At 43.2% G+C, this 19,838-nt stretch overlaps 1 protein-coding gene across 16 annotated transcripts in view; it reads left to right on the plus strand.

Annotated features, from left to right (window-relative positions):
* shot (dystonin-like protein short stop) overlaps window positions 1-19,838 on the plus strand; it is a 150,026-nt gene that overhangs the window by 58,635 nt on the left and 71,553 nt on the right. For all 16 annotated transcript variants that reach the window (XM_028316672.1, XM_028316678.1, XM_028316680.1 and 13 more), the window contains exons 14-31: window positions 296-523; window positions 2,710-2,847; window positions 3,282-3,505; window positions 3,939-4,139; window positions 4,630-4,830; window positions 6,085-6,187; window positions 6,721-6,828; window positions 7,765-7,908; window positions 8,460-8,565; window positions 9,346-9,474; window positions 10,228-10,385; window positions 11,783-11,914; window positions 13,752-13,864; window positions 14,588-14,729; window positions 15,205-15,371; window positions 17,407-17,566; window positions 18,401-18,597; window positions 19,448-19,638. In XM_028316672.1, the coding sequence (XP_028172473.1) occupies window positions 296-523; window positions 2,710-2,847; window positions 3,282-3,505; window positions 3,939-4,139; window positions 4,630-4,830; window positions 6,085-6,187; window positions 6,721-6,828; window positions 7,765-7,908; window positions 8,460-8,565; window positions 9,346-9,474; window positions 10,228-10,385; window positions 11,783-11,914; window positions 13,752-13,864; window positions 14,588-14,729; window positions 15,205-15,371; window positions 17,407-17,566; window positions 18,401-18,597; window positions 19,448-19,638 (2,842 nt within the window). The remainder of the gene's footprint in view (window positions 1-295; window positions 524-2,709; window positions 2,848-3,281; window positions 3,506-3,938; window positions 4,140-4,629; window positions 4,831-6,084; window positions 6,188-6,720; window positions 6,829-7,764; window positions 7,909-8,459; window positions 8,566-9,345; window positions 9,475-10,227; window positions 10,386-11,782; window positions 11,915-13,751; window positions 13,865-14,587; window positions 14,730-15,204; window positions 15,372-17,406; window positions 17,567-18,400; window positions 18,598-19,447; window positions 19,639-19,838) is intronic.

The following is a 19,838-nucleotide window of genomic DNA, read 5'->3' on the forward strand; positions in this document are numbered from 1 at the left end:
TATATGGCTACGCCCCCGCATGACTTTTGCAAAAAGTAGCGACACTTAAGGCTGGGTTGCACCATCTTACTTTAACTTTGACAAACGTCAAAAATCTGTCAAACACCATACAAAAAGCACCAGATAACGTTGTAGTCACTATTTTAATTAAGTGGTGCAACTCGGCCTAATAGCACAGTTTATGTGTTAATATTATTACTAACATTTCACCAAGATCAATAGGGTTCCTTGAAAGACATATTTTTAGTATTCATATTTTATAGAGCCAAAGACTAAACAACTTATTTTCTTCCAGGAATTCCTCTCAATCCTCAACGAATACCGCACTACCCTCCCCTCCCGTCTATCGCACGTGGCGCCACCTAGCGAAAGCGCAGTGCGTGAGGGCGCGGCCCTAGCGCGCCGCAGACATGCCGACTTGGCAGCGCGCGCGCAGAGATTACAAGAGAGACTGCGAGGCGCAGCCCTACTGGCTAAACAGTACCATCTGGCTGTGGAAAGGGCTGGGAAGTGGATGCATGACGTAAGTGTTACTAGTCTTTCCCCCACTTTCTTAAACAGGTGCCTATCTCCCTCTGTCTACAAAATACTTACGCTGCTTTTCAAGCAGTCGTCGCGTTGGATGTATGATGTGAGTATTGCCTTCCATCACGTGTCAATTCCCTCCTCAACACGTCTACAGGAGCCCGTGATCGCCTAGCTGTGGAGATAGCTGGCAAGAGGATAACGTGATTAGGTACTGTGGATGTTACCAGCTTATATACCTCCCTTCGAGCGCGCCGAAATTATGCCGACTTGGCTGCGCGGGCATAAAGACTGCAAGAGAGACTCCGTGGCGCAGCCCTACTGGCTAAACAGTACCATCTGGCCGTGGAAAGGGCTGGGAAATGGATGCACGATGTAAGTACTGTAGTTGTTACGAGTTTTATTCCCCCACGACCCTAAACAGGTGGCCTCACTGCAAAATGCTGCTCTTTTAATTTCTGCAAAACACTTGTGCTGCTATTTAAGCAGTACTTTCAGGATCTCTATGCAGTAGGGCAAGCTGTCATGAGGTAAGTACTAGTCTTACATCCTCTCCCGTTATAAGGATCCCGCGTTGCTCTTAACACAGTACCACCTTAGAGCGCGCCGAAAATATGCCGACTTGGCAGCGCGCGCGCAGAGATTACAAGAGAGACTGCGAGGCGCAGCCCTACTGGCTAAACAGTACCATCTGGCCGTGGAAAGGGCTGGGAAGTGGATGCATGACGTAAGTGTTACTAGTCTTTCCCCCACTTTCTAGAACCGATACGACCTGCAACATTTCAAGAAGAGAGCGTATCTTCACCTTAAAGGCCGGCAACGCACCTGTAACGCCCCTGGGACTACGGGTGTCTATGGGCGACGGCAATCACTTACCATCAGGTGATCCGTCTGCTCGTTTGACTCGTCACATAAAAAAACAGGTGCCTTTCTCCCTCTATGTCTACAAAACACTCATGCTTTTCAAGCAGTCCTCGCGTTGGTGTACGGTATGATGTGAGTATTGCCTTCCATCACGTGTCAATTCCCTTGTCAACACGTCTACAGGAGCCCGTGATCGCCTAGCTGTGGAGAGAGCTGGCAAGAGGATACATAACGTGATTCTGATTAGGTACTGTCGATATTACCAGCTTACATATCTCCCTTCGAAGGAGCCTGAGTTGCTCTCAACACAGTACCACCTTAGAGCGTGCCGAAAATATGCCGACTTGGCAGCGCGCGCGCAGAGACTACAAGAAAGATTGTGTGGCGCAGCCCTACTGGCTAAACAGTACCATCTGGCCGTGGAAAGGGCTGGGAAGTGGATGCATGACGTGAGTATCTAGTTATTACGAAACGTTCATCTTCTCCTCCCTTCAATAGGTGCACCGCAAAACGTTCGCGCCTCAGCTCATGCCGCCTCATATAAGTGTATGCATGATGTGAACACCCTTTTACTATTAACCTCCTATGACGTGCCATACATGCCTAAAGCGTACCCTCTGTTTCTTTGGACACATTATACGGTCTCCAAGGCATTGTCTGGAGAAACAAATTATCTTGGGACAAATGGAAGGCAGACGTGCTCGGGGCAGGGCACCGACGAGATGGTCGGACGCGGCGAGGAAGACGGTGGGCGGGAGTTTGCATCGTGCGGTCCACACAGCTTATGACCGCAGTCTGTGGAGGAACACTATCTGTGGTCGCGATCCTCATCAGTGAGGGAACGAGGAAGAAGAAGAATGACGTGCCAAAATAGTACCTATCCCGAAGTACATAAAGATTCGGAGTGTTTACATTGATTTGCTATAGATCGTTTCCACCACGAAGACGCACCCCACCAATTTTTGGTCGAGGGTAGCGCGGGATGCGGGAAAGTTTGATCCGAGCGTCATTATTGGAGTGGATAAATACACTCATGGATAATTTAGCGTGTACCGATAACACTCAAACATTAGCAGAAGAATGTGGGGCGCCTTTCCGTGGATGAAACGATCTATATCGTCGTATTGAAGAGACGGTATTGTATGCTCCCCGTCTCATCAATGTCCCCGCAAAATGACGAACACTGAAAACTTCCTTCTTTTTGGCCCATCTCATGTTCCTTCTCCCATAAAAAAGATCATCTACTATCGACTATCCCACGAGGATATGTGGTCAAGGACCTTGTAGAAACTCCAGTATTAACTCAGAACTTCCTTCTAGATCGAGCCGCAGATCAAGTCAGTCCTGTCGGAGCCGGTGGGCGGCGAGCCGCGCGCAGTCGAGTCCCAGCTGGCCAAGGCCAAGACGCTGCATAACGAGGTCTTGGCGCAGGCCCGGCTTATTGACAACGCCAAGGACGTAAGTGACAACTTAGATCAATATTTTGAAGGCCAACTTTTGTAACACAATATTCTTGTCCAGAACAATTAATTACCTACTTGAAATAATGAATCAAGATAGCGAAAAGCGGTTATCAATTAAGATGGCAAAAAGTGACACCATAGCTTGTTGTAGTCATAGTAAATCTATGGGATAACCGCATTGTAATAGCTCAGAAAAGTGTGTCAACTATTATTTTCACTCTCAGTTTTTTACTTCTAGTTACTATCTACCAAAATGTGATATGGTTCTCTTGTTACATTGTCCTAAAGAAAATACAATTTTGTGATATGAGTAAGCTGACTTAGATTTTGTCTATTAAGAGTAACTTATTATTATTCAGTGCCATTAGTAAGCCTGAAGTTATCCCATGAGAATGATTGCGAATACTAAACACCCTATTTTTCCCTCAGGCATGCGACCAGCTAGTCAAGTCGCTCGAAGGCAATCTCACCCCATCCGAGATTCGTCAGCTAGAAGTCCCAGTCATAGAGCTGGAAGCCCGCTACAGGGACGTAGATGGAGCATTGGGCGCGAGATGCGGCGAGCTTGAAGCGGCTTTATTGCAATGCCAAGGACTACAGGATGCGGCTGAGACTCAGGCCCTTTGGTTGGGGCAAGTCGAGAATGTATTCAAGTGAGTATTGGGGTTAGTTTTGATAGAAACTTGAACAAAGATACGGAGCGCTCTGGATGCAAGATGCAGCGAGCTTAAAAGGGCTTTACTGCAATGCCAGGGGCTAAAGGATGCGCCCTTTGGTTAGGGCAAGTTGAGAACATATTGAAGTGAGTACTACAAAAAGTGATTTGTGTTGTGAACTGGCCAAATGTTCAGTCTTTATTCTTTACTTACTTCGTTTACTCCGATGAGCGAGGGTGGTCCTATTCTACTCTGCCGACATCACACGACTTTCACGTTGTACTATTGACGTTGTGACTACACCGTGTCGTCTTTTACATAGTCTGATCTCTGCCACTCATGCTGACGTCGCTAGCAGTCGGAAGCATTCAAAACTTCGGATTACTTTTTTAAAAGAACTCTAATTTTAACGCGTGCACTTCTGTCTCAGGAACCAGATGAAGCCAGCGTCTTTAGTCCGCGAGCGCCTCGACGAGCAAACCCGCGAGCAACGCCGAGCACACCACGAGCTCGAAGCCCGAAGGCCTACACTGGCCCAGCTACAGGCCGCCGCTGCCGACGCTGCAAGAGCGCCTTCCAACGCGCGTATTGCTAGGAAGCTGCAGCAGAGAGCCGAAGAGATCTATGCCAGGTAAATAAGCACGTCATCAGGGCTCTAAAAAGCAGGAGATCTGGCCGAGACTCGTAGCACTACAGCTGAAGGAGCGTACAGTCCTAATTGAATTAGTTTTTTTCTTTTCTCTTTTTTTCTCTTAGCATAATAATATTATGTAATTAACCTACTACTTAACTTTTTTAATTTTACATGCCATACTATGGCGAAATATTTATTTGTTTTTTGGTCTGAAAGTAAATAAATATGATTTTTGTAGGCAATTAAGCATGCATTACTCTGCGAAATATAAATAGTACATGTAGTTTTTCTGTGCGGTAAAAAAGCTGAAGATTTATACTCTAGGCACTTACATAGAACTTGCAGAAGCTAAAGCTGCATTTCTACAGAATGTTATTGAGTAGGAGAGGGGGGGGGGGGCAGATAAATAGAGTAATTAAATAGATGGTTTACAAGCTGACTACGTATTTATTACATCTACATTGCTAACCAATTTTTCTCTCCACAGATATGAAACCCTCCTAGAGCGGTCCATCAAACGCGGCCAGTTCTTAGACGAAGTGTCGAGCGAACTGGCTCACTTCACTCAGCAAGCCGCTACGCTAGATGCGGCGCACACGCAGTTGCAAGAACAAGCCGATAGCAGGGAGTTGGCCAGGATGAACGCTGAAGAGTTGAGAGCCAGGCTGACGGACTTGGCTCATTACAGGTGAGGCATTGGGTTTGTTAAAGTCCGGTCGCCGAGCACGTAGAATTTCGTCCAATGACCCCAAGCTACCCATCCTTATCGCTCGCGCGTAATTATATTGCTGTCGCGCTCGCACACTCACTGCGGCCGCCCGTCGCACAGTCAGTAGTTACAGGTGAGATTGGGTTTGGTGTCGACTAACTGTGTTCACAAACGATGCTTGCTTAAGTGAAATAGCAAATCGGACGCACAGCGTTGATTAGAGCTCTGTTATTGGTTTGTGACCCTGTGGGTCCACGCGCACTGTGAGACCTCATAGTAATGTTTGTGAATAAGGGCGTAGAGAATAAGCTAAGTGACCATATGAAAGATTCTAACTACAGATATGGATATTCAAGCGGTGCGGGGTGCGTTACATGTGTCGTAACACCATACCTGTCACATATTATAGTGTCAAGATGTTATAGTCTTTTTCACGTAAGATGATCCGTATGACACTTCAAGGTTATCCATATTACGGATACTACATAATATGCAGAATATTTTTGAAAAAAGTATTTGTACTTATTAGCAATATAATAAAAAAAAAATAACTACCTTGTCTTGAAATATATAGTAAAATCTGAGTCTATTGATTATATTTTAATTAAATACGATGTAAAAATATAATTTATTTCATGTACGCAATGTGTGAAACGGAATAGATTTAGTGCTGGGGTATTTCTTGTATAATAAAATCGATTATTTCCGCGGTTCATTAATCGATTGCAGTGAATACTTAGTTATTAAAAACATCACAAAAATCAACTATATTTTTCGATTATTGACTTTAATAAACGTATTAAAAATAAATTAATGGTTTTTAATTTAAAGAAACAGAACCAGTACTTTTTAGGAATCGTTTTTTTGAACATGAACCATGATATTTGAATATTATCAATAAAAAATTGTTACAATAATATTTGTAATTGTAAAAAACATGTTTTTTGTTAAATAACACCTATACAAAATATTTCTCTAAAAGTAGGTTTTACTAACTCTTCGAAAAAAATCGATAGATAAATCGTTATGGTTTAGTTATGTGACATCTCTAAATCTTTCAAACTCGAAACGTCATACGGATCATCTTAGGTGAAAAAGACTATAGTAAATAATATGCACAAAATGACACCTAAGTATCGTTTGCAAATATCTGTAGAAAAAAAATATTGACTACTCACACTGCAGTTTTTTAAATCATATATTTTTAATACTAATCGTGGATTTTTATTGCAGAGACAAGCAAATGCCGCTGCTTGAAGAATGCCTGCGTAACGGCAAGCAACTGATCGCTAAGAAGGACGTCACTGACACACACGTCGTCCGCGACAGGATGAAGGTATGAAATAATACTGAGGGTCTAGACAAAGTGCAAATTATAATCGCAAACCAGTCGAAAAGTAGTCGAAAAGCCCCTTTTTTGTATGGAGTTTTGACGGATTCGATTTTCGATTCGATCAAAAAGTGCGTTTTGTCTAGGGGGGCTGGAAAGCTTGTAATAATTAAGTTCTGTAACTTTACAAAAGATCTCAAAGACACTTGATACAAAAAATTGGTCTATTTCACTTTGATCACCTCCGATCTTATCCATAGAGGATCAAAGTTGATTGATTGCCTGGGTGACATAATCCAGGTGATAAAAGTGGAATAGTTTAAATAATCCACGATTAATCTTGGTATTACCTTTTTCACAAGCCAGAACTATACCCAAAACGTTGTTTAATTTTAGAAAAACTGTTAATTACTTAATTTTGAATCTTAAGTAAACCTCTCAAAAATAATTATATTCTATTCCTAGGCTCTTAAAGAACTTGATTAATGTACCCTTTTAGCTTTATATATATCAAAACACTAATTTCCTATTTCCATCAGGCTTTGGAGAACCAATGGCGCGATTTCAACACTGCGCTGGAAGAGAAACAAAAGCTGTCGAAGCAGCGCGCTGACCAGCTCAATCAATACGAAACCCTCAGGCTGCAGGTAACATGTTAAAAATTAAGAAAACGTCCCTTAGCAAATAAATGTTTTTTTTATGTAATAACGGGGATCTGTTAAAAATAATCTGACCAGAGCTATTCTTTGTGGTGTTTTATGGAGTAATCCCAACTAATATTATAAATGCGAAAGTAACTCTGTCTGTCTGTCTGTCTGTCTGTCTGTTACGCTTTCCCGCTTAAACCTCGCAACCGATTTTGATGAAATTTGGCATAGAGATAGTTTGAGTCCCGGGAAAGAACATAGGATAGTTTTTATCCCGGTTTTTGAAACAGGGACGCGCGCGATAAAGTTTTTCTGTGACAGACAAAATTCCACGCGGGCGAAGCCGCGGGCGGAAAGCTAGTCTTTTATAAAAATTACTTTGTCTACATTGGATAGACGCAGTGGCAGATTTACCGGCTGAGGCTGGGCCAAATGTTGTATGAGAAAAGTTTAAAACAATAATAATGTAAACTTAATTGATTTAAGATATTTATCCAAAAAGGATGGTGGAGCTAAAATAGCCTTTGGAAGACATTACATACTTTTTACTTCCTTAAAATCACTAATTTCCGACACCGCCGTGATCAGACTCGATTAACACATGAAAACACTCATGTATTTGTTCTCAGTTTGGTTAAACTGCAGTCCTATCTTGATCTACCCGATGATTCAAAGTAAATAAATAAATATCCTTGGACATTTTACACTACGCCTCTAGTCCCAAACTAAACAAAGCTTGTACTATGGGTACTAGACGACTAAACATACTTATATACTTTTTTTTTTGTAAATACATACATATTATACATAGAAAACACCCAGACCCGTCACAGAAATTAAAATTCATCATTTCAATTTCTGCCCGGCCGGGAATCGAACCCGGGACCTCTCGGCATAGTAGTAAATGATTCGATGATGACATTCTCTTTCCTCTAGGTGCTAGAATGGCTGCAGGGCATGGAAGGCCGCGTGGGGCGCCTGCAACCGGTGGCCGTCGAACTGGACGTCATCAAGCAGCAGCAGGACGAGCTCCGGCCTTTAGCCAAGGAGTACAGGGACTATAGCAGCACTATTGATAAGGTAAGCTTAAGGGAAAATTCATCAATGAGGGTTTTCGCGTATGAAAGATCCGCTAGACGGCGGGACGTGGATGTGGGGTCTGACTGCTGCGTGATTGGTGGATTTTGACATATCTGTCAATGTCATGTCAAAAATAACCAATCATGCAGCATTTGGACCTCGCGTCTACGTATTGCCATCTGGCGGATTTTTCATACGCGAAAACCCTCATTCATGATGCTCTTTATTATCTGTCTTATCGATGTTTCTCTATGGTATTAGCGCGTTTAATTATCCTAGTCTGCCATAAAAAAAGAAGAATTGGTATGGAAATAAAATTATGTGACGTCACTTCCATTTGAAGCCAATGGATTGGATTTTTATTGATACTGCGGTCTTCTTTCGTTTTGTCCGGACCGGTGGCTAATTGCCCTGATCGACAAAGTTGTTATACATTATGCGCATATCTGACCGCAGATCGCGTGCAGTGTGGCAAATCCTTTATAGTGTCATCTACCCGCAAATAATGCCCAATATCAAATCATATGCTAATCTACCGCCATCTTTCCCAGGTGAACGAAGCGGGTGCGGCGTACGAAGCGCTGACCCGCGGCGAGCGCGCTGACAGCCCTCGCCGAAGGCTCTACAGCCCCACCAAGCACACACGGCACACGCCCAGTAAGTGACAGTTTAGTTTATTTCAAACAATTCTGTATTACAGGCATCCACAAGGTGGACAGATGATCTCATATAGGTTGCAGATTTCAAGAGGCCTATTTGGTAATCATTGGGTTAACCCACGTTCAGTGGGCCGAGTGTGAGTTTATATCAAACACGCTCACTAGTGAGCGCTTTTAAAAAATGTATGAAAATTTTAGTTTTTGAGCGTTTCCCGCTAGGGGCGCTGTACAATCCGTCATTCATTTAATGTCATTTTTTGACGCGCTCACTTTGATGAAAACTCACACTCAGCCCTCAGTAGTAAATGTCCTGTGGCTGGAATTATGATGATGATAATTACAGACACATAGCCGAGTAGATTCTTTAGGAGTGAGAGACAGATCTGACACGACATTGAAGTCTCACGTCCGTTGACGTAGCAAAAACACACCCCTCTCATACTTGTCTACTACCGTAGGAACTATGTCTTTCCAGTATGTATTGGCTCCCTTTCAGGGCACTTAAATATAGATGACCCAAGCTGTACTGTCCCACCAAACTCAATGACCATCGTTCAACTATATAGTTTCCAACATGGCAAAAATCGGAACCAGCGATCCGGTATTGACGGTGGCGCCCCAATGTCAATGTCATGCATAGGACAGTTCAGTATTTTGGAACTATACGTCCCATTTTAGCTTGGTCCTGCCATGTGAAGAATTCACTCGTACTTCAAAAGAGTAGAATCTGAAAAGCAACCCTAACAACATATCCTTAAAGTTCAATTTCCTATCGCAGGCCGCACGCTAGACGGGCGCTCGCCGTCGCCCACCAAAGGCCACGGGCTGGTCAGCCCTGGATCTACTCATTCCACCTCCAGCGGGTTCTCATCGCGTAGATCTAGCCAGGAAGGATTCCATCTTGAAGGTATGTACTGTATTATGTTAACGCCCTTCAACGTACGAGTAATTGGCTCTTGCTTCGAATGTGGGTAAAATGTGGACATCAAATTTTTTGCACACAGATAAAGCCTGGTCCGTGAGCACGTAGAATTTTGTCCGATGACCCCAAGCTACCCATCCTTATCGCTCGCGCGTAATTATATTACTGTCGCGACTGTGCGACGGGCGCCCGCAGTGAGTGTGCGAGCGCGACAGCAACATAATTACGCGCGAGCGATAAGGATGGGTAGCTTGGGGACCTTGGGGTCATTGGACAAAATTCTACTTGCTCACGGACCAGGCTTTAACCTAAATCATATAATCAGTGTTAACTTATGTATCTGTAAATAATACCGTGTTCCTGTACCAATAGATTGACCAGACCATGTCTTGTAGGATAATGAATGCGCTAGATACTTTGATCAGTTTTTTTTTTGCCATATAAAATCATCCCAATCATCATCTTTTATTCCTAAACTGGCACTGGATAGCGACTCTAGATCACAAACATGCCGATTTTTGACGCTAACAATTCTTTAAACTATTTAAATTATTAGCATACAAGACCGAAATGGAAAACATTTAAAGATGTACTGCATATCGTAAAGATGTTTGTTGTTGACTAATGTGTTTCCTAGTGAGCACTTAAGTCGATTAGTGCTGTCACCGTTTCTACTGAGTTACATATTCAGACCTGTGTTCATAAAGTCCGTATTCAAACTGTTAATTTCTCCTACAGAGCTATCGCCAGTACAGCAACAGCTGGGCGAGATCAACAACCGCTACAGCCTGCTAGGCAGCCGCCTGGCCGACCGCGCTTCGGAACTCGACGCTCTGCGAGACGAGCTGCGCAAGCAACTCGACAGCTTGCGGGCACTCAACACCTTCTTGGACAAGGTACGACACTACACAGCAGGTGACGTCACGCAGCAACAGCAGGAGATCACTAGAGCTTGCTAGGCCTCTCATCCGCTTTGCAATGGAGGGAAGTCGAACCTTAATTTCGAACTCCTCCTATGTTCTTCTGATTAATTTCGTTGCGAGTCCAATGACAGTTTAACTTTCCCTCGGGTCAAACTTGACCTTCATTGGTTGGGTTTTTATGGCGGTCAAGCTGTAGATCCTGGCTACACAGGAGTTGCAGTGGTGGGAACGAGAGGAAGGAATAGTCCCGTTAGAGCCTGCTAGGCCACCTGGCCGACCACGCTTCGGAGCTCGACGCGCTGCGAGACNACAACAGCAGGAGATCACTAGAGCCTGCTAGGCCTGTCATCCGCTTTGCAATGGAGGAAAATCGAACCTTAATTTCGAACTCCTCCTATGTTCTTCTGATTAATTTCGTTGCGGGTGCAATGACAGTTTAACTTTCCCTCGGGACAAACTTGACCTTCATTGGTTGGGTTTTTATGGCGGTCAAGCTGTAGATCCTGGCTACACAGGAGTTGCAGTGGTGGGAACGAGAGGTGGGAATAGTCCCGTTAGAGCCTGCTAGGCCGCCTGGCCGACCGCGCTTCGTAGGTCGAAGCGCTGCGAGACGAGCTGCGCAAGCAACTCGACAGCTTGCGGGCACTCAACACCTTCCTCGACAAGGTACAGTAGTTGGCAGCAGCAGCACGGGACTATTCCCACCTCTCGATCCCACCTGCAACTCCTGTGTAGCCAGGATCTACAGCTGGACCGCCTATAAAAACACAACCAGTGAAGGTCCAGTTTGTCCGGTAACAACTTAAACTGTCATCGGACCCGCAACGAAATTAATCAGAAGAACTCAGGAGGAGTTCGAAGTCACCATTAGATTAATGGTCAGCTGAGCACGACCTAACTGAAAATACATTGGATGAATTCCGAGCCTAAAGCTAGCCGCATGGTTCCAGTAGGGAGTACCATAGGATCACGCCCTTTTTCTCTCAAAAAAGAAAAAATATCTAATATCAAGCCTCCCCAACCCATCTGGACAGTTTAAGCAGTGCAAACCAGACGTTGTTTCTACAGTAAAGTGATTGGAAAGAAAGGTCTTTTTCAGATATAGCGATAATCGCGCAGTTACAATTTGATGTATAATGTACGAGAACTGTCCAGCCAAGTACATTATACATCAAAATGTAACTATCAAATGGTTACTGTCTCAGTGCATCGCCTATGAGAACCATCCCGAAACTGAGCGATAACCAGTTGTGAAATATTAGTTTTTATATCCCTTTGGCCTTTGGTGCTCTTGACATTTCACTTGTCCATTACAACAAGGTTAAAACTATCCCTAAAGATACATTTTTAAGTAAATGATATTTCCACAGGTCCAAAGGCAGCTGCCCAAGGAATCCGTGCCCAACACGAAGGAAGAGGCAGACAAGACCATCAAGCAGGCGCGCGCCGTGCTCGAGGAGATGTATGAGAAACAGAGCATCCTCGACTCCACCAAGACCCACGTATGTATTGCCTACTCAATCTAGTATTAGAGGCCGGTCGATCTATTCTCTTAAATAAAACACTGGATACTCATCTTTCACATTATATTGCCTTATCGATAGTGGAAGTATCAATTAATGTAAGGGACATTTTGGCCAAAATGAGTTATATATACCAACGCATTCAGAATTTTCGGCTCTATCGATTGGTATACTTGAAATGTTGATATCTTTAAAAAAATGTCCCTTACCTTAAACATTTTTAGTCGTCTGAATACGACTTTTGGGGAAACAAATGATTTAAAGGACGTAAATTCCTTTTAATAATACAATTCAGCCCTTACCCTAAACTGTTGGTTTTAACTTTTGAACTCATTGAACCTTACTTCATTTAAAACTTTTTGATTTATTATAATTAGGCCCTTACGTTAATATGCATATAGGATATCAATTACTTTTTTTGGTGGTGATATGCATTTAATGCCTCCCACTCCTACTACACTTATGAACACTAAGTTGTCTTGTTTCTATCTTTTTTCTGTTCATTTTTAAGCAGTTGGGTTTTTGACCGAGGGGCTGAAGGCTCTTCAGAAGCTGTTCAATTCCGTCATCAACTGGTTTAAATAAATTAAATGAAACCATCAATCGAGCAAGTAGGATTTTATTATTATTCATCAATAATCAAATTCTGAACTTGAATATTCAACTACAATGTCTGCTCATGAACGCTTCAAACTCGGTACTTCTTTCCCAATTCCATAAAATTCAATACTTACAAAGTGACAAAAAACTTTAAAATAGGTAGTTGAAACAAACCACAGCTAATTTTCATAGTTGACTGTACTATACGATAAACATGTCAGTCAATTTGACAACCTTTGTCAGAAACATTATTCAATGAAAATATTGTCCGAACCCTTAGTATTTCTCTTCGACAAATACTTTAACACATTGTGAACCACTTTTCTTTCACGGCTATTAAAAGATTTTAGCAATTTAATTCACAAAATCAATTGCGCACATTTAAAATAAAGTTTGTTTACACTGTGACAGCAATAGACTGACATACAACGTGACATGTCAATGAAGTTTTCAGTTACTGTTGCCATTAAAAGAAATTAGTACCATTAATTTTCCGCAACATGGCGAGGGTTTTTATGTTCCTGGTCAGGCTATAACACTAGTTTAAGACTAGGCTAAAAACTTAAGAAAGAAGACTTAAGGCCCGTTTTCACCATCAATCCCTTAATTTTTAAATGACCCTGAAATGATGAAAACAAAATGCCTATTATGTGTAACTATAGGGATTACTTAAAAATTAGGGATTGATGGTGAAAACGGGGATAAGGCTTCCCAAATTGAGCGTCGCGGCGCTAAGGGCGTTGCGAGTGACTCGTGAAACTAACGAAAATAAATGTAGAGAAAGAGATAAGAGTCGCAAAAAATGGCAAATTCCCAAGGAGGTTTGGAAAGGTTTGAACCAGGCTATATCCCTATATTCAGATACAACCGTGGGGGCACAAAGTGAAAATTAAGTGTTTGACAGTCACTATTATGGTCAACGCACCTTTACCAGGCTTAAATTAAAGTTCAAAAGCCTTATTATTTGTTAATCGACTTAGTGGGAAAGGTGTGTTTTTATTACGTCAAATGCCGCAAACTTCAAATACATGACAGCACTGTTACGTTGCACGCATGTCACCTACCCTGCACCATTCGATTACCACAGAAACCTATTTCCATTCATGGATGGATCCATTTATGCGCTACAGCTGCAGTAAGCTCCGTTCTCTTCTAAAAGTATCAGTAACTACGTAAATAAGAATCAATTTTCCTTACCGTTTCCTATTTCCTTTAGGTCCGCGAACTTCTGAAGCGCAAGCAGGGCGTGCAGGGCGCCGACCGCCTCCACGACGAGATGGAAGATGTGTCTTCCAGGTGGAAGGCTCTCCACGACGCTTTCAAGGACAAGTAAGTTCTGTTGGTTGTTGTTTAGAAGCTCACACTTCAAAAAAGCATTTTAGGACATAATGTAAATCTACAGCATTGGTTCCCAAACTTATTTGAGACGCGCCCCCTTTCGACCATACAAAAATTTCCGCGGCCCCCCTCCTCCTGTCAAGATTATTTATTTAATGGTCGTATCGCGCAGTCTGGAATGCATTCTCTCAGCGGTCGCAGATTTTTTATACTTAAGTACACAGATGGCCCGCGCCCCCCTTTAAAAGTATTTGCGCGCCCCCCACTTTGGGAACCAATGATCTACAGTCAAACAACAGAGGAGACTTTGTTGCAAAATCGAACGTATTTTAACCACATTAAGGCTGCGTTACCACCAGAGATGTGCGAGGATGCGTAGCGATGGATCTGTAAAGAACCAATAGTATCACTTCATTTACCGAGGCGAGGTAATGTTCAGTTTGAAGCGTTGTCGTGTACAGTCTATTCATTGAACATTGTAAATTAAAAATAATTGGATTTCATTTGAAAAAAATATCAGAAAAAAAGATATCATCGACAATGGTAAAAATTAAAATGACCATAGATTGTCAATAACGCTGCAAATATGCAACCATAAACAATAGTAAAATAACCAATACATCGACATGATTTGTACATTGCATGGTCTTAAATTCTTCAACAATTTCTTTACCAATCATTACCCTTTTTATTAATACACTGTATTCTGTCCAGGATCCGCCTAATGGAAGAAGTAAAGGACTTCCACGACACTCACAGCAACTTGACCCAATGGTTAGGCGCCAAGGACCGTATGATGGCTGCCCTCGGACCCATCTCATCAGACTCCAGAATGGTGCAGACTCAAGTGCAACAGGTAAGCACTAAAGAAAAAGGCAGTATGGGTCTCAAAACTTCTTATGGGCTAAGGCCCATTTCTCAAAGTCATCCAGAGGGCGATAGAGCGCCAAACAAAGTGGCAGTGGGTGGGGCACAACATAGCTCGTAGAACTGATGGCCGTTTGGACAGAAAAGTTCTCGAGTGGCGACTACGGGATAGGCCCACTAGGTGGACCGACGCTCTGGTGAAGATCACGGAATGTAGGTACCTAGATGCGGGCAGAGCGCAGGACCGGTCGTTGTGAAAATCCTTACGGAAGGCTTTTGTCCAGCAAGGGATGTCATTTGGGCTGGAACGAACGAACAGTCTTCTTATAAAGATCGAATAAGCTTTTAATAGGGTTTTCAAGTATGTGATAATTTAATTATTATCCTGGATAATTAGGTAATTGATAATTATTACATAACTTCCTTTAGACCTACATAAAACTAATCAACAATCTCTCCTACAGGTGCAAGTCCTCCGCGAAGAATTCCGTGTCCAACAACCTCAGCTGTCCCACCTGGATGACGTGGCAGCAGCAGTATTACAACGCCTGGAACCGCGATCAGCTGACGCCAACAAGACGGCCCAGAAACGGCAGGAGATCCACGACAGATGGGACGACCTGCTTGGAAGGTAAGCGAGAGAACAGTACTTAGTACGACTTGACTCGACACACGAATAGCGGCTTGACACACGACTAACAGCTTAACTCGTCACATAATAGACCAGGACGAAGCAGGGACACAAAAGATGGGGTCGATTTGCTAGGCAGGTAAGAGAGAGGATGCCACTTAGTAGGTCGACTTAGAGACGGTTTGGTGCAACTAACTGTCCCACCTGGATGACGTGGCAGCCGCAGTATTACAGCGCTTGGAGCCGCGATCAGCTGACGCCAACAAGACGGCCCAGAAACGGCAGGAGATCCACGACAGATGGGATGACCTGCTTGGAAGGTAAGCGAGAGAACAGTACTTAGTACGACTTGACTCGACACACGAATAGCGGCTTGACACACGACTAACAGCTTAACTCGTCACATAATAGACCAGGACGAAGCAGGGACACAAAAGATGGGGTCGATTTGCTAGGCAGGTAAGAGAGAAGATGCCACTTAGTAGGTCAACTTAGAGACGGTTTGGTGCAACCAACTGTCCCACCTGGATGACGTGGCAGCAGCAGTATTACAGCGCTTGGAACCGCGCTCAGCTGACGCCAACAAGACGGCCCAGAAACGGCAGGAGATCCACGACAGATGGGACGACCTGCTAGGAAGGTAAGAGAAAAAACACTACTTAGTACGACTTGACTCGACACACGAATAGCGGCTTGACACACGACTAACAGCTTAACTCGTCACATAATAGACCAAGACGAAGCAGGGACACAAAAGATGGGGTCGATTTGCTAGGCAGGTAAGAGAGAGGATGCCACTTAGTAGGTTAACTTAGAGACTATTTGGTGCAACCAACTGTCCCACCTGGATGACGTGGCGGTCGCAGTATTACAGCGCTTGGAACCGCGATCAGCTGACGCCAACAAGACGGCCCAGAAACGGCAGGAGATCCACGACAGATGGGACGACCTGCTAGGAAGATAAGAGAAAAAACACTACTTAGTACGACTTGACTCGACATACGACTCGTAGTAGACCAGCCTGAAGGGACATTACTTAGGTTCACGACAGATATACGAAACCACTTCCCGCCTGTTAAGAATAAACCCCTATAATCTCGAAGAAATTACCAGTAAAGAAGACAACAAAAAGCTTTAAAGTCTACGTATCATACATTGTTAGCAGTCTAAAAGATTTTAACAAAACTTAAACAATCATACAGTTATAATATCAATCTCTGCTTTGCAATTGGAGTACTCCACTAGCTCCAATTGCAAGTGCATTCCAATAGCACTTACTTACAAAAAAAAAGACCTGCTCGGCAGGTAAGGCACTGGTTGATCATGTTTGGGTACTCGTCACATGGTTTCACTCGTCACATCGTTTAATTTGACAGGCAACTTAAATCTTAACCCGAATTTACTTGTCACACGAGTAAACTGTAACTTCTTTTTCTTCTTCTGCCTCGCTTTTCCCAATCATGCGCCGCCATTTGATGGTAAACTGTGACTCAACTTTACAAATGAATTACGTGGCTTTAATCGTCACACGAATCGTCAAATACAAATCTCGTTAGAACTCGTTGCATCTGACCTCGATACTCGATGTTTTTAGACGCTTGGGTTAACTTGTCACCCAGTAAAACCTGATTCGACGATGTTTATGACTTGGAGTAAGTTAGTAGTACATAATATGATATATCTCGCCGCTTTTTACAACTTTACGACTTCAGAGCATTATAAGAAAGCTCTCTTTAGGCCCAGAACAGACGGCGAAACGCAACTGCAACGAAACTGCAACTGCTAGTTACTTTTGAGTTGCAACTAAGTTTCTGCCATGGCGTCCGTTGAAAGACCACACATGACGCGACCAGTTTCAGTTTCATTCATCAGAATCATCACAAAGTTGCAGTTTCGTTGCAGTTGCGTATCACCGTCTGTTCTGGGCCTTAGCTAAGCCTAAGGAATGGAACTGGTGAGGAAAAGAATCTTTTCTAAAATATATTAAATCTCTAATAAGACCAAGGATATTAACATATCTATTTATTTCCTTCAGACTGGAAGCCCGCGGCGAGAGCTTAGGAGCGGCGGCGGACACGTCTCGCGAGTTCGACGCCGGGCTTGCTCGCCTTAGGGATGCACTACACACCATCGCCGACAACTTGGACAGACTGTCGCTGGACAACGAGCCGGAGGAGCAGTTGAGGAAGATCGAGGTAAGCTTTAATATTCTGTTGTGTTAATGTATGTAAGTTAATATTTATATTAACCGGCAGACAGTGGTGACTGAGTTTGTTGCGGCGCTTCTTCTCAGCACTTGCCAAATGTTGGTCTCGAAGCGCTGGTAGGGTAAAAAGATTATGAGACATGTAGAGGCTCCTTAAGAGCAAAATGACGATTTGTAAGAACTATTTATTAGTCTAAACAAATAAAGAAATTTTGACTTTGACTTTGAATGCCACAGTTTTTTTTACGATGACTTCATGCGGTTTGCACATTCAGCCAGTGATAGGTAAAATGTGACCTGATATCATTTAATTCAAGGTTGCTTAAATTGTGGCTTCGTGCAGCTTGCACATTTAGCCAGTGTCAATTAAGTGAATAAGCAAAAACTTTTATGTAGACTACGTTGAAGTAAACAGTTATTAACCTATTTTACGCGAAGTAAACATTTATTTAACTTATTTAACGCTAATGACTTCAACTTATACTATTAAACAAGATATCTGCTTTTGGACAAGTCACAGTGCGGGCGTCTACAACTTCAATATTTGACTTGATCGTAATCTAACAACAAGTTATTTCTTAGAAACTTTGCATTTATATCATGAGATCAAACTCTTGATTGAAGGTTTGACTTTGAGTTTGCTCGTACCCTTATGCATTTTTGTGAGTTAGACCTTATGAACTACTAGTAGTATACATTACTATACGTAGATCATTTTATATCACCTCGTCTTATTTTTTGGGGTTCTGGCGGTATTACCCTAATATGCATCCAGGTGCTTTCCGCGACTTTCACTAGCTCAGCATTTATTTATTTATTCTAGAACCTGGAGCGCCAACTAGAAGGCCAGCGGCCATTGCTAGCGGACTTGGAAGCGGCCGGCGCTGCGTTAGGCGCGGTGTTGGCCGACGCGGCCGCTCGCCAGGACATACAGGCCAAACTGGCCGCCGTGGCTAGGCAATACGACAACCTGCAAAGGAAACTGGACCATAGGAAGGCGGAGATTGAAGGCGCTTTGAAGTGAGTACATTGGCAGTGCTTTTTTTTAATCCACAACGTGGCCTGTATCTCACCTGATGGTAAGTGACGATCAGGCCGAAGGTGGAAGCGAGCTTCACCCGGAATCCTCAACCACGGAGGAACTGGCTATCTTACCTCTAACTGCCGGAACACAACAATGCTGTTAACATTATTGTTATGGCGACAGACTTAGGTAAGATGGTGGTAGCTGGCCAGGCGGACTTAGAATAAGCCCTACCACCAACCAAACCGAGCAGAAAAATCTGCCCCCATTGGGGATCGAACTCAGGACCTCTGTGTCTGAAGCAGGTGGTCTTACCACTAGACCACAGAGGCGGTTAAATGTGTCTTATAGGTTTGTAACAAATGAAAATTATCTTGTCGTATGGGTATGAGGCCACACCTTAGCGTCGTGTTCTCGACCCATTAGGATCTTTTATGCTTCCCCTTTCCGTATACCATCTACAAAGTCTGTCACAACTAATATTATAACCCTGGCAGATATAACTAGCTCTCATGAGTAATGTAATAGACTTTCAACGTCATTCCATATTAAAATATCGGCTATTATGAAAATACCTATTACGTTTAAGTTTTAATCATCAATCAAGAAAATATCCCATGTTATTGACCCCATTTGACATTGGGTAGTAAACATAAATCCAAGTGTGGGCAGTTCATAAAAATGCTTGCTTGAATTTAGATCGGGTTTCATTGCAAATAATAGTTTAAATTTCATTAAGGCCATAGCAGATTGACTTTCAGCAGTTCAATTTACCTCTCACTATTTTCCCGTTAGCGTACTCTGATTGCGTTAAAACAAATCACTCACGAACATATCCGTTTCCAGGGAAGGCCGCAACCTCGAAGAGAATGTCGCCAAGACCCTCGGCTGGCTGCAAGCTGAGCTGGGCGCGCTACCCGCTCGTTTACACGTGTCAGCCGACGCAGTGCGCTTGCAGCAACAACTGGACACGCACACGCCGCTGTATAGAGACCTCAATCAGAGGGAGCATGAGCTCATCATGCTTCTAGACAAAGGTAAGTTAATAATATTGTAGTCCCTATGATCATTACAGCCAAACACTCGACATTGACTAAACCAGTGTGTTTCATATACGTAGTATTGAGGACATTATAAAATTCGCGCGCGTGTACTACGTTATCTACATATTTTACGGAACCCTATTTTTTTCCTAATAAAATTTAGCCTATGTTACTCGTGGATAATGTAGCTTTCG

This window comes from Ostrinia furnacalis, unplaced genomic scaffold (genome assembly GCF_004193835.3).
Source record: "Ostrinia furnacalis isolate ACB-3 unplaced genomic scaffold, ASM419383v2 OfSCF5843, whole genome shotgun sequence".
NCBI lineage: Eukaryota > Metazoa > Arthropoda > Insecta > Lepidoptera > Crambidae > Ostrinia > Ostrinia furnacalis.